The 20,686-nt window shown below is 42.4% G+C and overlaps 1 protein-coding gene across 1 annotated transcript in view; it reads right to left on the bottom strand.

The window, feature by feature from the left end:
• Positions 1-20,686, bottom strand: part of Synj1 (synaptojanin 1) — a 71,881-nt gene that overhangs the window by 12,952 nt on the left and 38,243 nt on the right. The window contains exons 14-25 of the mRNA XM_032900449.1: positions 19,584-19,775; positions 17,829-17,913; positions 14,550-14,690; positions 14,266-14,458; positions 13,863-14,021; positions 11,363-11,519; positions 10,743-10,860; positions 10,427-10,642; positions 8,648-8,726; positions 5,405-5,567; positions 1,953-2,162; positions 555-689 (exon numbers count right to left, since the gene is read on the bottom strand). Coding sequence (XP_032756340.1) covers positions 555-689; positions 1,953-2,162; positions 5,405-5,567; positions 8,648-8,726; positions 10,427-10,642; positions 10,743-10,860; positions 11,363-11,519; positions 13,863-14,021; positions 14,266-14,458; positions 14,550-14,690; positions 17,829-17,913; positions 19,584-19,775 — 1,848 coding nt within the window. The remainder of the gene's footprint in view (positions 1-554; positions 690-1,952; positions 2,163-5,404; positions 5,568-8,647; positions 8,727-10,426; positions 10,643-10,742; positions 10,861-11,362; positions 11,520-13,862; positions 14,022-14,265; positions 14,459-14,549; positions 14,691-17,828; positions 17,914-19,583; positions 19,776-20,686) is intronic.

Below are 20,686 nucleotides of genomic sequence, written 5' to 3'. Positions count from 1 at the left end.
TAAAGAGTTGAAATGTCAAAATCTGCTCTAATAGTCATGAATGCACACAGCATGTACGATATGTAAATATCTAGACATTACACAGAGCTGTTGTTCAGTGCAGATGCTCACAAGAAGTGGACATTGCATTTAGCTAAGAGAACATTTAAAGAGGTATAAAACATATTAAAAACATGTATGTTCTTCACTTCTAAAATACATTTTCCAGAAATTAATAAATGTTAATTATCTTTGTAAAGCTACAGATGAGGAATTAAAAAAATATTAAACTTAGTTTTACCAAAGAACTTCATACATGCCCAACCACATCAAAGTAGCAAAATGCAAACAAGTGTCTCCTGTGCAAGGCAAGGAGGCAGCCTGACCGTGCTCTCGAAACCCGCTGGATAGACACACCATCCTGCTGCTCCCCAGCGTTCCTTTCAAGCTCAAGAGGTAGCAATAATGACATAAACATGGAAAGTCCAGAGGATGAAGAGAAAACATGCACGATGCTTTTAAATGAAGTGGAGGAAACCTTAAGTTAAACAGGCATCCTAAGAGTAGCTGGTTACCTGAAGGTGGAGGTGGCCTCTGTGGTGGGGCAGGACGTGCTGGAGGAGCAACTGGGCGGGGAGGGGGTGGCCTCTTGGGCTCTATGGTCTGGGAAGACTCCTTCTGGGCTGCTGGCTGGGTGTCAACTGGAGCACCTGTGGAAGTGAGTAGGTGAGGTCAGGTGCTAAGCCGGTGCTAGTGAGAAGGAATGCGCACATGTAATGCACTGACCCAGTTTTCTCCTCTAAAAATTCTGTGCATCAAAGAAAGAATAGAACCAAAGCAGTGGTTGCCATGGGACCACCTTCTGGAGCCATGGGCACCATGGGCTACCCTGTGTTGACTTTTACATGGCTGAGGTGCTACAGGCTGCTTTACTGAGGAGGACTATTATTAGGAGACAAATTTACTGTTTGAGTTAGGTCATACATAACTTGCTGGTCAGCAGAGAGGGGAAAAGCCCAAATAGTCACGGATTCATAGGATAGAAAATCACAAGCTGTAAACAGACGCTCCTGACCACATGGATAGGACTGAGACAAATCATCCAGTGGCAGCAATGGCACAGTTCTTTCACTAAGAGTTACTGTCAGGAAATCCACCTTCTGTCTACAGTGCACTCAGGACACAGTTAAAACAATGTGTGCTGATTAGTTTTTGTCAACTTGATATGAGTTAAGAGTCACTGGGGGAAGGAACTTCAACTGAGGAACTATGTCAGATTGGCTTGCAGGCCAATCTCCTTGATTAATGACTAATAGGACCAGACCCTGTGGGTGGTACTACCCTTGGGCAGGTGGTCCAGGAGGAACAGGAAAGCAGACAGAGTTAGCCTCTGTGTCAGCTCCTGCCTCCAGATTCTTTCCTTGAGTTTCTGGCTTCCCTTGATTACCTGTAAAGCAAAGAAGCCTTCCCTCCCCATGCTGGCTTTGGTCAGTATATTAGGGTTCCCATTGCTGTGATGAAACACCACGACCAAGAAGCAAATTGGGGATGAAAGGGCTTATCTGGCTTACACTTCCATATTGCTGTTCATCATTGAAGGAAATTAGGGCAGGAACCTGGAGGCAGGAGCTGATGCAGAGGCCATGGAAGGGTGCTTCTCACTGGCTTGCTCAGCCTGCTTTCTTATAGAACTCCAGGGCTACCAGCTCAGAAACAGCACTACCTACCATGGGCTGGAACCTCCCCCATGAATCACTATAGTCCCTATAGCTGAATCTTATTGGAGGCATTTTCTCCATTAAGTTCCCTCCTTTCAGATAACTCTAGCTTGTGGGTCAAGCTGACAGAAGACCAGCTACCACAGTCAGTGTCTTATCACAGCAACAGGGAGCAAACGAGGACACAACAGTTCTCCAAAGTTCAAACAAACCGTCTTGACAAAGTCGCACAAAATCTTCAAATAAAACACGCACCCTGTGAACTTAGAGGTCCTGGAGTTCTTGATGGTGCTCGACTAGGTCTGATGGGAAGAGAAGGTGCGGAGTACTCTGGTGCTGTGGGTGACTGGCAGGGACTGGTCCGGGGCGAAGAGCTTGGAGAGGTGCCGAGGCCAGAGCTGGAGGACGGCTGGAGGTGCTGAGGAAGAAGCTCCTCCACTTCAGCACTGTAGTCGTCGACATCACCTAACGAAAGCAAGGCCACCAGAGAGCACCTTTTAACTTTTCATCTTAGGCTTTATTGGGCTAAAAGGCAAATAGTAAGCCATCACCAACACACAGGGAGTAAGCATAAAGGCGTGTAAAAATATTTGTAAATATAAAAGTTAGCATCAGCACAAATGTTCTTACAGAGAACCTAAAGATGACCATCCCTTCAGCTGCAGCTGCACCCGGAGCTTGCTGACTGGAAGCTCTATTAACTGAGCAGCTATGAAACCAACTTTGCCCATGTGCTCTGTGTGATGCCTCTACTCCCTGCCCAACCCAGGTCCAACTTAACAGTCCACGAGGTCTTGGGCAGTCACACACCCTTAGCCAGAAGTCTCCTATTTCAAGCCTTTCACTCAGCATAGATCCATTTCTTCCATCAGGTCTCATCTCCACTTACCTAAGGGTTGGAGAGTGGGGTCAGGGTACCCCATGCAAGAGGACCCATAACCTACAAACTAGCCATCCTTCCAAGTCCTGTTTTTTTAAGGCTGTTACCAGGAGTTTATGAGACACCCTTTCTCTCACCTACTTCAGAAAACTCCACCCTCTGTCCCTCCAGTGACTGAACTATCTAGTAAGCCATTCAGGACTAAGCAGAAAGCACTACAGTAAGTGGGCCCTACCACCCTTCTGCACACCCGAAGTCCTATGGACAGCATGCACGGCAGTCTGAACAGCTCAGTGTTGTCCTCACCGACAGGGCTGCCTCCGCCTTCAGCTATACGGCCTCTGGGTCCTCACCTGCAACACTTCAGTCAGCTCCTCAGCTCCTTCCCTTTACTCCACCAAGATCTAGGGCTTGCTCCCTCACGCTTCAGCCCTGTTCAATCTGGTCCCTTCTGTGTTTGGTGCCCGATGTTCGCTATGGTTCTCCTGTTGCCTGTGCATGACAAACCCTACCAATCCTCACCCACACCTCACGTCTCTGCCAACTGCACTTGTCTGTGAGTGTCACTTCTTGAAGAAACATGAAATCTTCATGGTTACATTAATGATGTTTGTAGTTTCAATCTCCTTTGGGTTCCCCAAGTTGCCTGAAAATTCTATGATCTCCTGGTTGGTTATTCCTCTCATTCTTTTGCCAGACACATTATTTCAAAGCATCTCAGGTACCCTCAAACTGAGGGCTGTCCTACTCCTGCAAATGATGTGAATATATAAACTTGACAGAAGTCTCGGGATAGCCTCCACCAATACCGCCTGCATGCTGCCTTCTCACCACACAGCGTATGCTGTGGCATGCATGACAGGGTAGGATGCAAGGGTACAGCACACTTCACTGTCATTCTGCCAACCCTTCCACGGCATTGGCCTCCTCTGCACCAGCCCCATTCCAGCAGCTCTCTCAGGCTCCTCCCATTGAAAAGTAACTGTTCTGTCACCCTACTTCCTCACCTCCCACCCACAGCAAATCTCACCACCTGGCTTTGCCATCCCACCAAAATTACTCTTCCAAAGGTCACTGACAGCCTCCCTCGATGCTCCTACATCAGTCAAGTGTCTGTACTTATTTTCTCCTTCATCTTTTGCAAGTATGAGATATCATGGATCATTCCTTTGTGGTTATATTTTCTTTTCTTGATGTGTGTGTGTGTGTGTGTGTGTGTGTGTGTGTGTGTGTGTGAGTGTGTGTGGGAGAGAGAGAGAGAGAGAGAGAGAGAGAGAAGAGGTCACGAGGCGAGCAAGTGAACCCTGACTGTCCTAGACTTGCTTTGTAAAACAGGCTGGCCTCAAACCCACGGAGATTCACCTGTCTTTCTCTTCCAAGTGCTGGCCACTCTTTCTTGACTTTTAAAAATAGTTTTATTTTTTATGTGTATGAGTGTTCTGCTTGCATGCGTGTATATGTAACAAGAATATGGTGACCACAAGAGGGTGTCAGAGCCCCTGGAACTAGAGCTACAGATTCACCATGTGGGTGCTGGGTCTTCTACAAGAACAGCCAGTGTGCTTAAGCCCTGAGCCGTCTCTCCAGCACCTGGATTTTTCTTTTAAATTAAATCCTCCCCATGGCCCACCACACAACTGCTCCTTATTACCCTGCTATCCTTACTGTGACTGTCCGTATACCTGTGCAAAACACCCAGGAAACAGTGAGTTCTAGAAAGAACCAACAAAGACACGCTCTCAGAATTTGCAGCATCTATCATGCACTTCTCTGATGGTTAATTTTGATTCAATTTGATGGCCTATGCAGCTGGGGGATCACTGGAGCCCACCTCTGGGTGCGTCTGTGAGAGCACCTGAGTCACTAGGTAAGAACTCTGACACGATGAATGCATGGTGCCTGATGGATGCATGAGATGATGGCATTACCACAAAGTAGTCAGGGGTAGGGCCTGTGAACTAGCTGGAGCAAAGAGGTCAGTAGGAGTGCGTCTCTGGGGTCTATTTCATGCCCTGGCCTCTGCCTGCACGTCCCCTTTTTCTTTGTTTCTTGTCTGCTAAGAAGGGAAGACCAGCTTCTATCATCTGTTCCTGCCTCCATGATGCTCCTCCATGTGTATGGACCAATCAACCAAGGACTGAACCTTTGAAATCATGAGCCAAAATAAATATACTTTCCGTAACCTGTTTCTGTAGGGGATTTGGTCACGACTAGAAAAGGAACAACATAACCTGGCACACAGAGCGCACACACTTGTAGCTAGCTGTGATCATCCTAACGATGTTTAACCTGGCTGTACTAGCTTGCAGTGCGGAATCAGGTATGCCTTTTTAGAAAGGCTGGTGACAGAACCAGGGCCTCACCTACACTGATCACAGAGCTACATCCTATAAAACTATGCCACACATGTAACATATAAAAAGGAAATGGACTTTCAAATAATGGTAAGAAAACTACAATACCCACGCAATTTGTCCCAAAGTCTTGACTGCCTTTTTATCCATGGGTTCAGTTCTGTGAGCTGCTTGGACTCTTTCTGAAGTCCTTTGGAAGGTATCTTCTTTTGTATAATTATGAACTTACTGGAACTTCTACTTAACTCTAATTCTGGCACAAACTGCACACTCAAAATACTAATTCATGCTTTTACCATACAATATAAACTAAAATGTGCAATTGTATTTACTATTTAATGACAAAATAACACATAAATTACCAAGTATAATGTAATCAGGTAAACATTATGCTATAGAAAATAAGTCACCATTAACACTGTGTTCAAGGAGAGAGAGGAAGTGGGATACTAAGCCATCGTGCACATACACACCTTCCATGTCAAAGTCTGCTGAGACCTCTGCGTCTTCACCGAGCAGGGTGGAACTGGTTGACGAGGGCAATGTGACACTGATTTTCTCTAAACTCATCTCTTCTTCCAAAGTTTTGATCCAGTCTGGACTTTTTAAAGTAATTGTTATAGTCCGATTTAATAACTAGTTGATATAAAAAAAAGATACAGAAAATGTATTAACATGGAAACGACTGTGGGAGAAGGGTCACTATGTCATACCGTGCCATGGCATCAACACTTTAGTTGGATTATAGTCAAAATCCAATCTGCCACACATACCGAAACTTTCCATGTTAAGGTTGCTCACATTCTGCCTCATGATGCCAAATAAAAGTAGTTAGGACTCCTTATCTCTTCCTGGCCAAATATAAACCACTGATAATCTGTGATGTAATTTTCGTTTGGGTCCATAAATTAAAGAACTGCTCCTGCGTGAAACTACACAGGAGAGGGGCCTTGAGCATGCGCGTGCTGTTGTTCGTCCTCTCTCACTTGGCACACCAGCCCTGAGAGCTGCCCCACCGCATGCTGAGACTGCTAACCTATGCTTTTAGCATCTCAAATGTCGGGAGAATGTTGTGTGAGGATTATTTTGAATCTTCTACAAAAATGAACGGTTGCGGAACTGGAATAGCTGCACCATGTAAAGCATGCCCTCAGCTTTTCTTATACATTTAAGTGACTTTTAGATCTAAGGATGATTCGATAAACATCAACATGTAATAATCAAGTTACATTGTGTCTTGGATTTATTTTAAATTCTTCAAAACTGTGTTGTTGGGTCAAAGCAGACTCCTTTATCCTGGGCATGGAGATGATATGACCCTCATTTATAGTTCACAGCACACAGGAGACCCGCTCCCTATTGATAAGCTCTTTATTGCAGGTTCAAAAATCCTTTGTTTGAAGAGTTGATCTGCATAGGTACAGCCAATGCGCCATGCTGACAGTTGGCAACTCTATGGGTAGATCCAGCTCAAAGTGTTACCGCTCCCCAGAGCTACTCACTTAAGCAGCATGGCTGTCTGACAGCCACTGAGCTTTAAATTCAGAGTTCCTAAATCCATTATTTGTTTCACCAAACCCAGCATTGAAATGAATTTAATTAGTTTACCTAGACATTCCATAGATCATTAAGTCAACAAAAATCTTATATTTACCAAATATCATTTAAAGAACATGACCCCCCCTCTCTTTCCCTCCGTCCACTCCCTCCCCCTCGTGTGTATGTGTGTGTGTGTTGTGGTGTGTGTGTGTGTGTGTGTTTGTGTCTCTGTTTGTGTGTGTGTGTGTGTGTGTGTGTGTTTGAGTCTCTGTGGTGTGTGTGTGTGTGTGTGTGTGTGTGTGTGTGTGTGTGTGAGAGAGAGAGAGAGAGAGAGAGAGAGAGAGAGAGAGAGAGAGAGAGAGTATCATAGGCTGGTTCAGACTGTTTTCTTTGAAATGGGATAATAAATGGGATAATACCTGAAAGACTTAGGGTTAAATTCATGATTCTAACAAAGTCAACACATTAGAGGTTTAGAAATGTATTCCAAATTTCCAAAAGGGTCAACTAAGTATTATCTTATATTTTCTGGTTTTGTTTTGTTTTTTTTATCATTTTGACATAAGTATATTAGTAATACATTAAAAAACAAACAAACAAATAAAACTCAGGCAATATACACATGCAAATATTCTCCTTTAAGAAAGCAAATGTAACATGACAAGAGAAGGGTAGTCAACTCCTGAGGGAGTTGCTCACTGTTAGAGAAATGGAGCCTAGAATTCAATCTAGTGCATAATGGACCATACAATTATCAATACAGATTTCGCTAGAAAAGAAAAATGAAGATACAATTTACAGACCACATGAAGCTCAAGAAGAAGGAAGACCAACGTGTGGATGCTTCAGTCCTTCTTAGAAGGGGGAACAAAATACTCACAGGAGGAAATACGGAGACACGGAGACAAAGTGTGGAGCAAAGACTAAAGGAAAGGTCATCCAGAGACTGCCCCACCTGGGGATCCATCCTATATGCAGTTCAGTCACTATTGTGGATGCCAAGAAGTGCATACTGACAGGAGCCTGATATAGCTGTCTCCTGAGAGGCTCTGCCAGAGCCTGACAAATACAGAGGCAAATGCTTGCAGCCAACCATTGGACTGAGTGAGCATGGGGTCCCCATTGCAGGAGTTAGAAAAGGACTGAAGAAGCTGAAGGGGTTTGCAACCCCATAGGAAGAACAACAATATCAACCAACCAGAGCTCCCAGAGCTCCCAGGGACTAAACCACCAACCAAAGAGTACACATGGAGGGACCCTTGAGTCCAGCTGCATGTGTAGCAGAGGATGGCCTTGTCTGGCATCAATGGGAGGAGAGGCCCTTGGTCCTGTGAAGGCTCAATGCCCCAGTATAGGGGAATGCTAGGTTGGGGATGTGGGAAGGAGTGGATGGGTGGGGGAAGAACCCTCATAGAGGCAGGGAGTGGGAGGATGGGATAGGGGGCTTCTGGAGGGGAAACCAGGAAGGGGGATAATATTTGAAATGTAGATAAAGAAAATATCCAATAAAAAATGAAAAAAAAAGGGAATGAAAATGTGAAAAAAAAAAAAGAAAAATGATTCATAAAAATTGACAGAAGCAACATTTTACAGAAACAAAATTACACCAGGTCATCAGTGTAAGTTCCCCATCAATGACATTTCAAACCAAAGACTAGAAACAGCTCCAGCAGTTAATCTGAGAATGCTACAACGTGGTGTGTTTGCTATCTGAGGATATTCTATACCCATGCTGGGAAAGGGCACTGGACAGGAGAGTCCCTCCTTGGTCACTCATGGGTAACTCCTGGGAAGGGTAAGGACCTTCTGCACCCTCTGCCCCATGTTCTTGTCAAGAACGCGTGTTCTCCACTTGGTAGCAATGCGGAGAAGCTGAAATATCTAATTTTAATTAAAATTTTATAGTAATTTGTATTAAATATCATAGAAATCAAATTAGGCAGGGACTGTGTTTTCCTTTTCATTTCTGTCAATGGTTAATAGCTCTGAGGGGAAAATAAAATAACCTTAAGTTAGGCAGAAAACAAACTAGTAAATAAAAATACTAAGTGACCCTCACAGAGTTCACGGTTTTCCATTTGTCTTAACTGAAAATACATCTAGACATCAAGTGGCTGTCTGCACAAACACAATCCTGAGACATATGGAATGGTTTGGGATCAGCAAGTCTACCTTACCTCTTTACCATTTAGGCTCAGAACATTCAAGGCAGAGCTCCCCTCCAAAAATGTAACCCACATTTTATCTTCTACGAATCTTTAAGAGAAAGAATAAACAATGAGTAAGAATATAATTAACTTCTCAGACATAACTAGCTCAATCTGTAGCCACTGGTGTACGAATGAACAGCCGGGGCCAAAGAGAACATGGTGGCCATTGGCTGGTTCTCAGAGGACACTCTCTACACAGCACTTCCTTCACCCTGTGACAAGCACAGGCAGGAGAAAGGGCCTCATTCAAGGCGAGCCAATGCACCTATGGCTTTCCTTCCCCGCAACAGATTATTTTCTTATCAGTATGCTCCCTAACGTTGGCAATATTCTGAGGAAAGTTTTAAATTTCAGTTCTGAATTAGGAAGACCCCAGTGAGTTAAAAATCCACAAATCCCTTCTCCTTTACCCGTCTCTCTCCCTTACACAGTGTGGACCTTACCTTTGTTCATGCAGCTACCTGCTGCCTACTCGCACAGCTCACAGAGTTTCTGTGCTTGGCAAGGCTTACTGTTATCTGTAAATGTGGAAGCCTTTACAGTGTACTTTCTAAAGCCTTAAGTTCTTAAGCCTTTTACAAACAAATGAATTCATTATTGCTAGGGCATGCATGTGGAGGTCAGAGGACAACTCTGTAGGGTCTGCTCTCTCCTTCCTCCTTCACATGGGTCCCAAGTGTGGAACCGAGGCAATGCCTTTGTGCACTGAGCCATCTGTCAGGCTCAGGTTTTATAAAAGTTTGATGATTTAAAATAGAATGCTCTCAAAGGTTGGGGGAGGGGTAAGAAAAATCAAAGGGCCTATTAAAAAATGTCTATTTTTTAAAATTTGTTCCTCTGCTCCTTGAAAAGACCTGTTATGTCTCAGGCATGAATTCCACCTGACAGAAACTACACCATCATCATTCCATGGGTCTGGAGAAAAAGCCACTACAATGACTTTTCCAAATAGATATAGCAGAGCCACATCTTAAAGTTCTCTGCTCTTCTATGGTTTCTGCAATTCCATACCTTACAGAGGTTTGCCTACCGAACACAAATAAACTATCCTCAAAGAAGCAAATGAACATCATACAAAGGCAGTGAGTAGAGAAGTAGGGTGAGAGAAAGCCCTGCTAGGACAAGAGGTATGCTGGCCTGCAGGAAGCAGGTGGGTAAGTCAGCACAGGGACCGAGACCAGAATAAATGGCTCCTACTCATCACATTGCTGCTGGCTAGAAATTGAACGTTTATCTCTTATAATGACATTTATAATATAAACATCAGGTTTCTTAAGCTTTGGGAATTAAAAAAATCCCTCTAGGTTGTTTACTTATTAAATAGTTATTTATATATTCTCTATGTAGTTCACACTGTCCTTGAGGTAATTATCCTCCTGCCTCTTGAGTTCTAAAGTATTGGTGTGCACTATCAAGCCTTTATTTTTCTCTCCTTAAAACACTAAAATGTCCAAGCATAGCTTCCCTCTCACACAAAGCTTGCTACATTGTTCCACTGTACGGAATCAGGAAGAGGCCATTCCTGAATTCAAAAATGTCTTTGTCTTCAATTGTTCGTGTATGTTTCATTATTCATTTTAAGTTTCCTACAGAGAACTTAATTTGAAAACCCAGGAGCTCTTGAAGAACATTCCAAGTGCGGCTGTCAGTGTGGAGCACCAGCCCATGAAGCAGTCAGTCAGTAGATCAGACTCCCCAGTGCACAAACGACCACTTATATGTGCTGGGTCATAAACCCTCACTTACCTTATAAGTATAACTTCACCGAAGTGTGCAAACTGCTGCAGAAGCTCATCGATCAAAGCATCGTCAAAGAAAGTATTCTCTTGTGCAGAACTTTTGATTGAGACCAGTACTGTGCCGTCTGGTGGGCCCTGGACTGCAATAACTTCTTTATAAATTTTTTGTCTCTCTTCAGCTTCAACTTCAAATATATCTATATCGATCAGGGCGACAACGGGCCTTAAGGCACAGAGGAAGGTAGATGCATTAGAAATGTTTCTAAAGGGATTTATTTCAAACAAACTTCAAGCATCATTAGAAAAACTGAGGTTGTTTAAACCTGTGGTCAGAAGTCTTCAGCTCGGCTCTTCCATAGTGCAGCAAGGTGCCAGGAGTCCATGTATATAGGATTTTACTTTCATCTTGGAAACTAGCATTCAGAAGATCTAAGTCTTCAGCTGCAATTAGAATAAAGGAAAGTTCAAGAGAGGCCACATGAGAAGGACAGGCAGGGCATATGGCACACGTAAGTGCATACTTTCTTCTAGAACCTTCAGCAGTCTGAGGACAGGATGACAGAACTCTGGAAGCAGCCACTATTAGACATCTTTACCTAGAAATTTGTTTGTCAAGTTACTTTATTCTTTACTCAGGGAGATGTTGCTTGCTTCTAAAATTACTTAAAGGCCTGAGACCAAACAATGTTTCATAAACATTCTATTGAATGACCAAATGGTCATTGAAAAACCACAATTTCAGGATTGCAATCAGAAATTTTACAAAATAAATGTTTCTTTACTTTACATGAAATTATATCACTTAAAAATGGGCATAAAATGTTTGTTTTGTGCTAGATAACCTTTGTATAAAATAGCTTTTGTTGCTTAATATTTATTGCTCCTTTCTTCCTTCTCACAAAATTCAGATTAATTTACCTAAATAAAAAAGTTCACTCCTCACCTGATCTGTCAAAAGGCCACTTCCTCCTTCTCCAGAGGACTCGGTCTGTCCAAGCAGGGGTGCGGCACTTTTCACTGGTATCATAGTCTTCGGAAAACAAGTCATATTTATAGGTTGGAGCAAACGTTACTTTTCCCTCTAAAAATCCTCTAAAGATCTAAAATAAACATACACAAAGTTTTTTTCAAAACACATAAACGTTTATGTTTTTATTTAAACTTTTTCTGGATTTTTGAGACTCCATGTATGCAATGAAACATGATCATAGATAACCTCTGTTGTCCCTCTTCAGAGCTCCTCCATCCTCAACATCCTGTCTTCCTTTTTGATAACTCATTAAATCCCACTAGTGCTGTACAGATGTGCTTGGGTGTGGGAACATCCACTACTGCAGCGGCTCTCACCCTCCCTAATGCTGTGACCCCTTAGTACAGCTCCTCACGTGCTGACCCCAACCATAAAATCATTTTTGTTACTGCTTCAGAACTGTAATTTTGCTACCGCTATGAATCCTACTAACTCTCTGGTATGTGGCTCCCAAAGGGTCATGACATAGGTTCAAAACCAGTGTACCAGGGCATGGAAAACCTGCCAGTGGCTAGATCTTTAAAAAATGGTTCTCTCTCCTGCAGTAACTCAGCTGCCAGTGACTGCTTCACAAGAGTCATCCAGCCTCTCTGTAGGCAACTCTGGCTGGCTGGTCCTATGTGGGTGCTGTGTCTTGGCCCCCCTCATCCTGTTACTGCACTTTCTGCCTCACCGTCTGAGACGTCCCTGAGCCTTGGGGGTGGGGTTAATAGGGATGGATGATTTAGGGCTCAGCACTCCGTCTTATCCCAGGGCAGCTGCGCATCTCTCCACGGATTGCTGACACTATAAGGAGCTTATTTGTCCAAGGCTGAGTGAGAGCAGCCCATGTCTGCGGGTGCCAGGAACAGCTGATGTATTTTATTTATGTGCTTGTCTTTGCCCAGGTGGGCTGGTGTCCATGGAGGTCACAACAGGGCTTTGGATCCAGAGTCTTCAGACAGGGTGGCGAGTGCCCTTAACCACTGAGCCATCTCTCCAGAACTATACTTTTATGCTTATGTGCTGGATAGTCTCATAGAAAATATCTGTCTATCTAGTAAGTATTTCTAACAGAAAGAACGAAAGTAACAATAACCACCCCCCCAACAAAAACAAAAACCCCACAATGGAAAAATATGACCTTTTCCCTATCACTTAACCTTGCCATTAGTGAAACTTGAAAAGCATGAATAAAGAAATCATTCTGCTTTATGAGACACTCAGAACTCTAGGAAGGACTGGGATTGCAGTTCAGAAGCAGAACACTTGCCTGGGAAACACAAGAACCTAGGTTCAATACCCAGTCTTGCCCAATCTTAAAGAAAAAAGTGCCAATTGGTATGAAGCTCTGGGAACCATCTAGCCTGATATTGTGCTTTAGAATGACAGAGCTGACATCTATGATGGTAAAATAGTCACTGAGGTGACATTCAGCTCCATGGTCCCACGCACTGTACCAGTGGCTCCTATCCCTTCTCCTTAAGCTGAGAGTCAACATTATCACCATCCCTACAATATAAGCCTTCTGTTTGACAGCGCATCTCACAAAGAAATAAATGTATTTTCTTCCTAGGAAGAATCATAAACTTTTTGTTTAATATTCCCTTCCCCTTCCTTTCTTTCTTATTTCTTTTCTTTCATTCTTTCAAGAAAAAAATAATCCTGAATGTTACAGATATGTAGAAATGACTCACAATAAATACAGAAATAAAATAAGAAAATATGTTTAATGCCAAAATTCAAAGCCTCCTTTTACAGCTTTTCTTTATTGTGTGTGTGTATATATAATTTTATGTGTGACTGTGTTGAGTGAAGAGGGCACATATGTGCCACAGGACACATGTGGAGGTCAGGGACAACTCTCAGGAAGCAGGATTCATCTGGATTCTGCAGTTTTACTCCAGGCTGCCTGGTCCAGAACCTTGAACACAATACCTTGACTGGTATTGTGTCTGCTTCCCAGCTGTCTAAGGACTGCAGGTGATGCCGCTGTAGCGGCGTTTATCTGGGGCTTTCTGTGTAGGTTCTGAAGATCACACTTGACCTCCAGCACTGCAAGGCAAGTGCTTTAGCCCCATTCTCATCTCCCCAGCCCCAAGTCCCAAGTCCTCTCTCTCTCTCCCTCTCCCCCTCCCCTTCCCCTCTCTGAGGAAATATAAACTTATACTCCTTTTTATTTCTGTGTATCTTTTTATATGCTTACTTGTCTATTGTGTGTCAGAAGAGGACACTGGATCCCCTGGACCTAGAGTTACGGTCCTAGAGTTATAGACCTAGTGTTACAGTGGTTGTGAGCTGCCCAGTGTGTGGGTGCTGGCAACTGGACCTGAATTTTTGGCAAGAGCAGTAAGTGCACTTAACAGCTGACCCATGTCTCTAGCTCTCTAAAAGTCCCTCCTGTAAGACAATTATCTTCTCAGGATGTATTTACCTGTCCTGCATTTTTCTGATTGATGAGTTGATCTCCAGCTATAAGAGAATCCCAATTTTGCTGTCTTATGAGCTCTTTAACTTCTTCATTAGGAAGATCGATTCGATAGTTGAAATCACCACACCAGAATACGTAGTCATGGGAGAAGAGCATTCTTCCCTGGAAACACGAGACAGCACTTGAAGTTCAAAATAACCTGTGTGTCACTGTCTCTCTGCTTCACGGGGCTTACACTCTCAATACTGCCACGAGCCCACGAGTAACAAGACAGCAGTTGAGAGGTAGGCAAGCACTGTTGGTGTCTCTAAGGACTGCTTTAAATCTTCAACACGGCTGACAGAAAATGCAGGATAAACTTAAATACAGTGCAGGGTTGTCTTAAGGAACAAAAGCAGAAGCTTACCATGGGGAAACTCAATTTTCGTGCTATTTCTACGAAATCTTCATTTCTCTCTTTGACTTGGGACTGGCCTGCAGCAAAGTGGCTGCAGACAAAGCAAAGGCTGGTGGTGTGGAAGAGCATCCGGATTGCAACAGCGCCCTTATTTCCAGTCGCGCCTCCCATCCCAGTTTTCACAGTATCGACTGCAACATCCCTACACACAGAAGTCATGAATGGAGAGCTGACATCGCTAGACCTTTCTTGTCAGGTAGTGAGAAGAGACACAGAACGGGTCTGTCACTGACCTGATAAAGGGAGCATGCTGCGGTCTGATAAAGACAAACAGGCAGACACCCACCAACTGCTCCGAGGCCAGGAGAACATACTTGTTGTCTCTGGAGATGGTCTTCTGAAGTTCCACTGCCCACAGCTTCTGGTTTGTTGTGCTGCCAAAGTGTTACAGAGGGAAACTTTAGGGAAAGTCTTATACACTTTATACATCTCATTTCTTAAGAGGAAAAACATTTTCATGCAAGCTGCTTTCTGTTTCTGTTAAAAAGAAAAATGTGCAGCTCGACCAAAACAATACAGTGTTTAAAACTTACAACTCATCCAAGAGGAGATATGGGTTTGGTGAGAAGGCACATCACGTAAAGGTACCATAGCCAAGCCTGACAACATGAGTCTGATCCCCATGACCCTTGGGGAAGGAGAGAACTGACCCTGAGGTTATCCTCTGACCTCTGCATGCACAGCACTGCACATGTGTGTCTTCATACACACATGCCCCCAAACAAATAATGCTAAAATAAAAAACCACCAAGAAACAAAACAACAAGAGAAATAAGAAATGAGTTAAAAAGAGACATGAGGTGAGTGACTCAGACAAACTCCACACTTTAATGTCGAGTATTATTAGGCTAATGAGAAACATGTACTTCTACACATCACCTTGTCTCACCCCCACTTATCTTATTCATGAATTTAAATTTTATTTAAAAACTACTCTGTGTGTGTGTGTGTGTGTGTGTGTGTGTGTGTGTGTGTGTGTGTGTGTTAAAAGTCCTGGAGAACGAGATATAGGTTGTTGTGAGCCATTTTATATGGATGATGGGAACTGAATTCTGGTTCACAGGAAGAGCAGCAAGAGATCTTAACTGCTAAGGTACCTCTCCAGTCCCCTAAACTAATTTTTATTTTAGTTTACAAAGTTTTTCTTTTAAATGATTATGGAAAAAAATTTTAAGAGCTTACAACTGTAAAATAAGTCACCACAAACCAATATTTAGCTTCAAAAATTTCTCTTCTTCCCTTCTCCTTATAAACCTGGGATATTTTAGGCCAAGTCTAAGACATATACCATTTTACTCCTAATTACTTTTATGTCTTTAATACAGTGGACATTTTCATCTTTACAAAAAACACAGTACAATAACTCTTAATATCACCTAAAACTGCGAAACAAGGTCAACTTTATTTCTACTAGCAAAATGAAGCTACTGCAGTCTTTGTAGTTGCGCACGGCTGTCCTTCAGGGTATGTTATCAATCAACAGCATCCACTGATGGTCAGTGTACAGTCTACAAAAATTCAGGTTATTATAATTAAGATTCAGAAAGAACTGACATCAACTATTCAAATTAAACTGTAAAAATATCCACAGGTTTAACAGACTGGCTCTAAGGAAGTGGTGATCATTATTGGTCTCACTGAAGCCCACCTGGGAGCTGCCCCCCTCAATGTTCTGAGCACATTCCTCTAATCACTGAATGGAAGCCCCTGCCATTCTACACTGTGAACTACCTGCTACCTCTCATAGCGCATAGCCCTTGAAAGAACCACTCGAGAGTGTGGTCATTTTGACTGATGTTATTGGGAGGTATTTCTTTAGACTGTCCTGTTCGTTACGAGGAAAACAGGCAACAGTATTAACTTCTAATAATAAGACCTGAAGAGCATGGGATGTAGCTCCCTCAGAATAGGGTCTATCTAGCCCTGGGCTCAATCCCATCCATGGATAAAAGTGGGGTAGCATTGTCACCTGAAACTCAGCACCTGGGAGGCAGGGGCAAAAAAATCAGAAGTTTAAGGCCAGCCACAACTACATGGCTATGGGTAGTTTGTGGCCAGACTGGGTCTTTGTCTGAAAAAGAAAACCCCAGAGTCAAAAAAAAAAGAATAAAGCTTGAAGTTTTCTTCTATATTTTTAAAAATTATTGTTTACATGGCAGTAGTGTGCCAGTGTCTGTAGGAGAGAGCATAAGAAGACAACTTGTAGGAGCTGTCCTTTCACTTTTGCCATGTGGATTCTAGTGAACAAACTAGGTCATCAGGCTTGGTGGCAAAGACCCTCACCTGCTGTGCTAGCTTGCTGGCCCGCTCAAAAGTTGTATTTTCAAGCAAAAGTGAGAATTTTTATAAAACTTGGGTTAGCCACTGTGATTTTACTACTTCCCAGTATTTGAAGAATTTGATGAAATATCCATTGCTGATCCCAACCAAAACAGTACTGCAGATGTGTCAGAACTTAGGACTATGTACACACTCAGTGAACTTTTCTAAATAACCAAAGCCCACAGTGTTAGAAGACTGATCCACAGTAAGAGTGAAAGATTTTAGCACGACAAAAGCATAGAAAGCTCACTAATTGTTGGAGGTGGTCAGCAGCTACCAGCATTGACTGCTCTCCAGGGCACACAAGCACTCACAGGGCAGCTCATAGCTGTCTGTTAACCCAGTCTCGTTCTTGAGCATCTCAGACCCTCTTCTGACCTCTCAGGCAGCGTTTATATATGACTCACTTATATACACAAAGGCAAAACACTAATACACACACAAACAAACAAACCTGTCTTTTCAAATTTCACTAACAAGGTTTTAGCTTCCATTTTCAACTAATTCCCTCCCCCCGTCCCCCTCACCCCCCGTCGCTGAGGACTGAACCCAGGGCCTTGCGCTTGCTAGGTAAGCGCTCTACCACTGAGCTAAATCCCCAACCCCTTCAGCTGATTTTTAAGAGGTACTACCATTTGTTCAGTTTTTATATAGCACCTTTCAGAGGAGACATTTTCTAGAAAGGTTATTAAAGTATTTTTCCAACTATATATTTATCTGGGTTTTTCTTTCACGTAATTCACTCCTAACAACTTGCAGCACAATATGGAAGCACGTGAAGTATGTGGAGGAATTCAGGTGTCTTAATGTAGACATTAAGCAATGTAAAACCCACAAACAACGCCATGCTTCCCAGTAAACTTCTGGTTTAGACCACAGTGCACATCTGGAGGTCAGAAGTCAACTCTGTAGAGCCGCTTTCTCCTCCTTTTTATAGTGGTTCCAGGATCAAACTCAGGTCATCAGGTTTGGAGAAAAGACATCTTGCCAATATAAAATAACTGTTTACACTTTTCCAGTCTTATTTTCTACTACAATATCAATATTTTAAGTTTAGAAAGAGACTCATACCAAAACTATTGAGAACTGCTATTTACAGTTTGAAAAGTTCCTTTCCACACACTTTCTCAATCCCAGCACTGTGACAGCTCACTGACCTGCCTTCCAGTGCTGTTACCAAGCTAGCTCACCTTGCATTCACAATGTTCCCAGCATTCAGCTCCACCATTTCTTCAAAGCCAATTGCAAATATATCAGTTGGCTTACTTCTCTTATCTACAATTAAGCATTCAAAAATACCTTTAAATATAGCATAGGTCAAATGGCAGCCTTACCCAATAAATTCAGTCCCAGATCACATAAAACTCCTTCTATGTTTTCAATTTGACCAAACTCCCATCAAAAGTAAAAATTCATCAGTGAGCTACACTGCTGCAAATTTAAGTCTATTTAAGAGTATTTTGAATATCCTTAAGAACTAAATAAAATCGTTTAAAAACAATGGTTAAAGTTTGCCCCTCTAACAATAGGGAAACACGCCTCGCTTCTTAAAAGTGAAGGCGAATCAAATTTGCAGAATTAAAGGAATTACTCCGAGAAGATATATGATCGAGATGCAGAAGGCATTTGCTGGTGGGGATTCTGCGCAAGGGCCACACTGTGCCTGACCATCATTACACAAGCATGTGATGAAGCAGTTCTTGCTTTTGTTTGCTGACAGGAAACTATACATGAAGGAACTAAGTAGGGAACTTTCCTGATATAGCATGACACACACACACTGGGAACCATAATGGAGCTCAGACCCTGCCTTTGTTAAACTGGCTGCAGGACCCTTTCTGTGTTTTAGGTTCTTTATCTATGAAACTGGAATAGTAGCCTCAATGTAACGAATCTGCTAGAGAATTAAACATGTGGAAAAAAACCCTATGATGTTCTTTTTATTATTAATCATTCTATTACCGTCACTTTTTTCCCATTTTGATTACTGTGACTGAAATGGCCAGAGTTTAATAAAATGTTTGAAAGAAATTCCAAAAGCTAAGATATGATTGATTGATTAAAAAGGACTAAAAAAGGAAAATTTCTATCCCGCACAATTTCCTATACATAGCCCCTTCATGTGTACCATTGGTATAACAGACTATTCTTAAAGGAAGTTTAAGTGGAGTTGTAAGTTCCTAACTCGAATTACTTCATAATGTTGGAAAGCTGTTCTATGAATAGCTTCATGACAGGTATCTAACTAAGTTTTGTGTTGTTGTTAATGTGTGTGTGTGTGTGTGTACACCTAAGGGCTTATGTGCGTCACATCTGTGAAACCTCAGAGTTGTGGAAGAACAGTAAGCCCTTTTCTCTCTGAGCCATCTCTCCAGGCCTTTTACAACCAAGTTATCACAATTTCTTTAAGACTGCTCATGATATGCTCTGGAAAATGGAACATTCTGGGCTTACATCATAAAGTACAAATGATCAACTATAAAATAAACTTGGGTCATGTCTATTTAAATCAAAACAGAAGTAGTTTCTCTTATATGTGTGGCTTCCTTCAAAGATGTCTCCATCCTGATCTCCTGAGAAACAACTGGACAAAAAATTTTAAAAAATTTGTGTTGCTTTTGTTTATGTTTATTTTGTTTTATGAATCAAAGTTTTACTGTATAGTCCAGGCTTGACTAGAAATTAGAGCAATCCTCCTGTCTCAGTCTCCGGAGTGCTGGGATTATGGATGTAAACCACCACACCCAGTTCCATCATTGCTTTTTTTTTTTTAACTGAATAGCAAATTTTCTATAAATAAAAAGTGAGGTAAGATTTTGTCAGACTTAGCCTGAGAAATACTGGCTTTCAAACTAATTTTAAAAAGCCAAGCCAAGTTTCTTTTCTAAATTAGTGAAGTGTTACACTGCAGTCAGGACTTTAAACCCCTGATATAAAAATCCAACCTTGAAACTCCTGGATGCCAGCTAACTTGGGCGCATCAAGAAGCCAGTCGGTGAGGGTCTGGTTCTTGAATGCTATGCTGCGGAACTGTTTCCCGCCATTCACATTCCAGGTTCCAACACACACTCGGATCTTCTTGGGCTTTGAGTACTTGTAGAAGTTCTCACACATGTTCTTTAAGACTTTGGAAGATGCTAGACAAAAACAAGATGCAAGAGAATGTTAGCTGCAGCAAATCATCTGTAAAAGTGTTTTTCAGTGACAGAGGTATCTAGAAAGTACAACTATCATCACAAGCACAAATAAAATGCATGCGCAGGCACAAGGAAGAGATCAGCCCTCAATGCCAAGCCCAGCCGGATGCATTAACCACACTGCATCAAAGAAATTAAAGACTGACATAAAAACTACTACAGAATGACTGTAGAGACATAACGCATGCAGGAGGAACAGTTCGGATTCAATGGTATGCTGGTTCATATACCTAAAACTTAAAAGCCTTTTTAAAAAAAGCAATACAGCAACTGACTTAAAATCTTAATTAGGAAACTGGTAAAAATATAAATTTTATTTCTCCCTAAACAAAAGCACTTAAAAATATCTCGAGTTAAAATTCAAATTACTGACAAGCAGCTTGATGAACAATGGCTCCCTCACAAAAATGAGCACAGAGAAGAAGATGAGATGCTGGGTGAAATCCTACTGAATGCTTCCCTCTCATGGAAGGAGCTCATGAGCTCAGTAGAGACCTGCAGGGTCTGTCTATCTGTCCTCCTCTTCAGCCCTCTGTTCACTCACCACTCAGCGACCGGCCGTATTAGGCTTGCTCCCATTACACACTTTTAGCCTCTCTACTCTCTCCTCTCATCAGCTGGTGAGAACTGCACTGGGTCATCCAGGTCCCTGTCCTCCCTTGCTAGTTCCATACACTCTCTCACTCTATGACAAATGACCTCCCTTCCCATGTTATTATTTATGATACTGAGAATTAGCAGAGGCCTGAGAACTGGCACTGTAAAGGTCAGTACCACATTAGTCTCCTGACCGTAGTTTTGACTTAGTTTTGACTTCGGAGCCACTGGGACCTGAAGATTATTTGGACAAT

Source organism: Rattus rattus, chromosome 4, assembly GCF_011064425.1.
Source record: "Rattus rattus isolate New Zealand chromosome 4, Rrattus_CSIRO_v1, whole genome shotgun sequence".
NCBI lineage: Eukaryota > Metazoa > Chordata > Mammalia > Rodentia > Muridae > Rattus > Rattus rattus.
Note: the sequence above shows the minus strand (reverse complement) of the source record. Positions and strands in the feature narration are given on the sequence as shown.